The following is a 5,510-nucleotide window of genomic DNA, read 5'->3' on the forward strand; positions in this document are numbered from 1 at the left end:
AGGTGACCTTCAGAAAAAGGTGGCCACGGGGAYGGAGTGACCATGGGGACAAGGTGGCAATGGGGATGGGGTGACCACAAGAACAAGGTGGCCACGGAGACRAGGTCCCCAGAGTGACCATGGGGACAAGGTGGCAATGGGGATGGGGTGACCACAAGAACAAGGTGGCCGTGGAGACGAGGTGACTACAAGGACAAGGTGATCACAGCGGGGTGGGATGACCGTAACAGCAAGGAGACCCCGGGGCTGAGGTGGCCCTATGACCACAGTGGGAGAGGTGGCCGCTGGCTGTGGGGACACAGTGGTCTAGTGGCCCTGGGAAGCCRCTGGCCCATCCTTGAGCTCTCCCTTTCACCACAGGGACTTGCTGCCACGTCGAGAGCACAAGGACGTGACCCTGCAGTGTCCCCAGCATCCCTGTCCCCTGGCATCGAGTGTCCACCGTCGTGTCTCCCGGCGTGGAGCACCCTGCAGGGTTGAGTGTTCCCCGGCATCGAGTGATCCTGTGGTGTCCCCTGGTGTCATCGTCCCCTGGCAGCAGGTGACACCCCTCCATAGTGTCCTCCAGTGCGGAATGTCACCTAGTGTCAAGCGTCCCCTGGCACCAAGCGTCCCCCCAGATCACGTGTCTGCTGGTGTCAAGCATCTCCTGCAGTTTCCCTAGCGTCAAGTGTCCCCTGTCCCTAGCATCAAGCATCCCTTGGTGTCTTCTGGTGTTAAGTGTCCCCCATGGTGTCCCTAGAGTTGAGCATCCCCCGATGTCCCCCGGCGTTTCCTGACATCTACTAGAGTCAACTGTCCACCAGGGTGTCCCCAACACTTGAGTATCCCTCAAGCTCCCCTGGCATCGAGTGTCCCCCGTGGTGTCCCCAAGCATCAAGTGTCCCCCRTAGTGTCCTCGGCATCAAGGGTCCCCCAACATCCCTAGCATCCAACATCCCTGCGGTGTCCCCAAGCATCCAGTGTCCCCTGTGGTGTTCTCAGTGTTGAGCGTCCCCCAACGTCCCCTAGCACTGAGTGTCCCCCGTGGTGTCCCCAAGCATCAAGTGTCCCCTGTGGTGTCCTCGGCATCGAGGGTCCCCCAACATCCCTAGCATCCAACGTCCCTGTAGTGNAACGTCCCTGTAGTGTCCCCCAGCATCCAGTGTCCCCCATGGTGTCCCCAAGCATCAAGTGTCCCCCGTGGTGTCCTCAACATCGAGTGTCCCCAGCCGCCGTCCCCGCACCCGTCCCCACCTGTCCCCACATCCGCCCCCATCAGCCCTCCATAACCCCAATTCTCCGGCCGCGTCCGGCTCCAGGTGTCACCGCTCCGGAGCTTCGAAACCTGCGTGACGCCGGCAGAGGACACGTCATCCCCGGGGCCAACCCACCCCGCCGACAACCTCCTCGGCCTCTCCTTAGGCTTTTTCCCATGCCCCGGAGCGGGGGAGGCGGGAGGGGGGGGCGGACACCAGCGTGGAAACAGGTTTTCCGAGTCGGGAAGGCCGCGTGCGTCCCGGTGCGCCGCGGGGAATTTCGGGAACGCCGAGCAGAGGTCGCCTCGCCGCCTCGGCTTATTAATTATTAATCCTTCCTCCTAGCGAGCAGGCACCATCCGGCGGCGTTTTTCCCTCAAAACCTGGAGGTGTTTTCCCATCACCRGCATCTGGGAGGGGTTTTTTGTTTTTTTTTTCCTCCTTTTCCCCGTTTTTATTTTGCTTTTTTTTTGTTTGTTTTTTTAAAGCCCGGCGTTCCCCCATGGATGCCCTGGGTGGATTCGCCTGCGCTTGCGCCGGGCTCGTGCTGCTGCTGCTGCTCGTGGTCGCTCATCGCTTGGGGCTCCTCTACCAGCTGCGGCATAAGGTAGGACGGCGTGATGGGGTTTTTTTTTTGGGGGGTGGGGGGGAAGCACATTTTGGGCCAATTTGGACTTTTTGGTTCCTCGGTCTCCAAGGTGGATCCCAAAAGCGGCCGGCACGGGGGCGAGTTGGTGGCGGAGGTGCTGAAGGCCCACGGCGTACGCTTCCTCTTCGCCTTGGCCGGTGGCCACGTGTCCCCCGTGCTGGTGGCCTGCGAGAAGCTGGGCCTGCGGGTGGTGGACACCCGGCACGAGGCCACCGCCGTCTTCGCCGCCGATGCCGTCGCCCGCCTCTCGGGTGGGTGCGCGGGCGACCGGTGGCACCCGTTGGGGACGGACGTCCGGGCGCCTTGCTCGGCCTCGGTGGCCCCCGTCCTGTGAAATATGCGGGCTGGTGGCCGTGGCCAGATGGGTTTTGGAGCGATTTCCCTGGATTTTTGGTCCTTTTGTCACCTGCTGGGAGTGGGTTGTCCCCAGCGTCACCCTCCAGAAGTCRGTTGTCCCCTTTCATCCGTAGCTGGGTGGGTTTGGGGGTGATTTCCCGGGGTTTGGGGGCCATCTGGGGTGGCCCCGCTACATGGTGGTCATCCAAACTCCATTAAATAGGGGGCTGTCCACAACCAGGTGGGTTTTGGGGGGCTTTCCTTGGTTTTTGGTCCCTTTGTCACCCCGAGGTGACATAGCTGGGCCCCAAGTTCTGGGTCCAGTTAGGGTGGTGGTTGCCCAAACCCCATTAAACGAGGAGCGTCCGTCGCCGGGTGCATTTCGGGGCGATTTCCCCGCTTTTCGCCCCCGGGGGATGCCCCGTCCCCACCGCCCGCGTCGGTGTCCCCTCAGGTCGCATCGGCGTCGCCATCGTCACCGCCGGCCCCGGCGTCACCAACACGGTGACGGCGGTGAAGAACGCCCAGATGGCCGAGTCGCCCGTGCTGCTCCTCGGCGGGGCGGCCGCCACGCTGCAGCGGGTCAGTCGTGTCCTCAAAACCCCCGGGGACAACTTTGGGGACAGAAAGAGGATGGAAAAATTCTTATTTTCCTGATGGTTTGAGCTAGATTTTTACCTTTTTGGGGAGCTTTTGGGGTTTTTCTTTGTTGTTTTTCGGTCCCGTAGGGTCGCGGCGCGCTGCAGGAGATCGACCAACTGTCGCTCTTCAAGACGCTTTGCAAGCGGCGCGTGTCGGTGCGCACCGTGCGGGACATCGTCCCCGCGCTGCGCGAGGCCATCGCCACCGCCCAGTCAGGAACGCCGGGTGAGGGACAACGGCCACGGCGGGGACGCGCGGGACCTTTCCCTGCGGTTCGGCTCCTCTAGGGTGTTTTTTTTTTTTTCCCCCCCCACGGTTCGGCCGCTTTGGAGCAGTTTTTTCCTGCGCTTCGGCTTTTTCGGGGTTGGTTTTGCCACGATTTGGTCGCTTGCAGGATTTTTTCCCTCCACGTTTCAGCCGCTTTGGAGCAGCTTTTCCTGCGGTTCGGCTGCTTCCAGGGTTTTTTCCTGCAGTTCAGCGGCTTTGGAGCAGCTTTTCCTGCAGTTCAGCTTTTCCAGGGCAATTTTTCCCGCAGTTCAACTGCTTTGGAGTGTTTTTTCCTGTGGTCCGGCTGTTCCAGGGCAATTTTTCCCGCGGTTCAACTGCTTTGGAGTGTTTTTTCCTGTGGTCCGGCTGTTCTAGGGCAATTTTTCCCGCGGTTCAACTGCTTTGGAGTGTTTTTTCCCGTGGTCCGGCTGTTCTAGGGCAATTTTTCCCGTAGTTCAACTGCTTTGGAGTGTTTTTTCCCGTGGTCCGGCTGTTCCAGGGCGATTTTTCCCACAGTTCAGCTGCTTTGGAGTGTTTTTTCCCCCGATTTGGCTGCTCCAGCGTGGTTTTTCCCGCAGTTCAGCTGCTTTGGAGCGTTTTTTTCCCACGGTTCGGCTGCTTTGGAGCATTTTTTTCCCACGGTTTGGCTGCTCCAGGGTGATTTTTCCTGCAGTTCAGCTGCTTTGGAGCATTTTTCCCCATGGTTTGGCTGTTCCATGGTACTTTTTCCCACGGTTTGGCTGCTTTGAAGCCTTTTTTCCTGCAGTTCAGCTGTTCCAGGGCAATTTTTCCTGTGGTTCGGCTGCTTTGGAGCATTTTTTTCCCACGGTTTGGCTGCTCCAGGGTGATTTTTCCCACAGTTCAGCAAGCAGCATGGAGCGTTTTTTCCCGTGGTTCGGCTGCTCCAGGGTGATTTTTCCCATGGTTTGGCTGCTTCGGAGCATTTTTTCCCGTGGTTCGGCTGCTTCGGAGCGTTTTTTCGCATGGTTCGGCTGCTCCAGGGTGATTTTTCCTGTGGTTTGGCCACTTCAGGACAGTTTTTCACACGGTTCGGCTGCTTCAGGGTGATCTTTCCTGCGGTTCAGCCGCTTCGGAGTGTTTCTTCTCGCGGTTCAGCTCCTCCCAGGGTTTTTATTTTCCCACAATCCAGCCGTTTCCGGGGGTTTTCCCGCGGTTCGGCTGAACCCGGCCGGTGGCCCGGCAGGTCCCGTCTTCGTGGAGCTGCCCCTGGACGTGCTTTACCCCTTCCACGTGGTGGAGAAAGAGCTGGGGCAGGCAACGGGCCGCGGCGGGCTGCGGCGGAGCATCGTCGACTGGTGAGCGGCGTCACCGGCTGCGTCACCGCRATGCCACCGCCGCCGTGACACCGGTGCTTCCTCGCAGGTACCTGCGCAATTACGTCYGCAACCTCTTTGCCGGCGCCTGGGAACCCCGGGACATGACGCCGCTGCCCGTGCGGGTGCCGTTGGCCACCGCGGAGCAGGTGAGCATCGCCGTGGCTGTCCCCGCCGTGCCGCCGTCCCTGCCGCCGCGTCCCCCGGCGGGGCTGACGGCGCCGGGGCGGGTGCAGGTGCAGCAGGTCGCCGAGCTGGTGAGCCGGGCCGCGAAGCCGCTGGTGCTGCTGGGCAGCCAGGCCATGCTGCCACCGACCCCCGTCGAGGAGCTGAGGTGAGCGGCCGCGGGCGCCCGGCCTCCTCTTCCTCGCTGCCGCGTGCCCGTGGCCGGGGCGCTGCGAGCTGCCGGCAGAACCAGCAACCGTTTTGCAAAAGCAGCGGCTGCAGTTTGCRAAAAGCATCTGAAGTTTGCAAAAACGGTGGCCGCAGCCCGCAAACGTGGTGGTTGCGGGTTGCAAAAACCGACGGTTGCATTTGCAAAGGCCGTGGCTGCAATTTGCAAAAAAACGGTGGCTGCAGTTTGCAAAAGCGGCGGCCGCAGTTTGCAAAACTGGCTGCAGTTTGCAAAAACAAAAAGACAAAAAAAAAATCACACAAACAAACAGTGGCCGTGGTTTGCAAAAGCAGCGGAGGCAGCTTGCAAAAGCGGCAGCTGCTCTTTCCAAAACTGGTGGTTGCGTTTGCAAAGGCGGCGGCTGCAGTTCGCAAACGCGTTGGCCGCAGTTTGCAAGAGCGGCGGCTGCAACGCGCGGAAGCGGCTGAAGTTTACGAAGCCGGCGGCCGCGGTTTGCAGGACGGGCTGCGGTCTGCGCCGAGCGCTGCCCGCCGCTGTCGYGCCCTTAGGGCTGCCCTGGAGGCGCTGGGATTGCCCTGCTACCTGGGCGGCATGGCACGGGGGCTGCTGGGCAAGGACAGCGCCTTGCACGTCCGCCAGAACCGCCGCGACGCCCTGCGCCAGGCCGACCTCGTCATCCTGGCAGGTAC

General features: G+C 61.1%; 1 protein-coding gene across 1 annotated transcript in view; it reads left to right on the plus strand.

Moving 5' to 3' along the window:
• The first annotated feature begins 323 nt into the window (after positions 1-323).
• The window catches only part of HACL2 (2-hydroxyacyl-CoA lyase 2), a 7,768-nt gene continuing 2,581 nt past the window's right edge, over positions 324-5,510 (plus strand). Inside the window, exons 1-9 of the mRNA XM_085319365.1 lie at positions 324-475; positions 1,727-1,845; positions 1,937-2,138; positions 2,678-2,805; positions 2,952-3,090; positions 4,337-4,448; positions 4,516-4,615; positions 4,703-4,800; positions 5,370-5,506. Coding sequence (XP_085175491.1) covers positions 1,741-1,845; positions 1,937-2,138; positions 2,678-2,805; positions 2,952-3,090; positions 4,337-4,448; positions 4,516-4,615; positions 4,703-4,800; positions 5,370-5,506 — 1,021 coding nt within the window. The 5' untranslated portion in view covers positions 324-475; positions 1,727-1,740. The remainder of the gene's footprint in view (positions 476-1,726; positions 1,846-1,936; positions 2,139-2,677; positions 2,806-2,951; positions 3,091-4,336; positions 4,449-4,515; positions 4,616-4,702; positions 4,801-5,369; positions 5,507-5,510) is intronic.

This window comes from Rhea americana, unplaced genomic scaffold, assembly GCF_003343005.1.
Source record: "Rhea americana isolate MKP2758 unplaced genomic scaffold, rheAme1 scaffold_580, whole genome shotgun sequence".
Lineage (NCBI taxonomy): Eukaryota > Metazoa > Chordata > Aves > Rheiformes > Rheidae > Rhea > Rhea americana.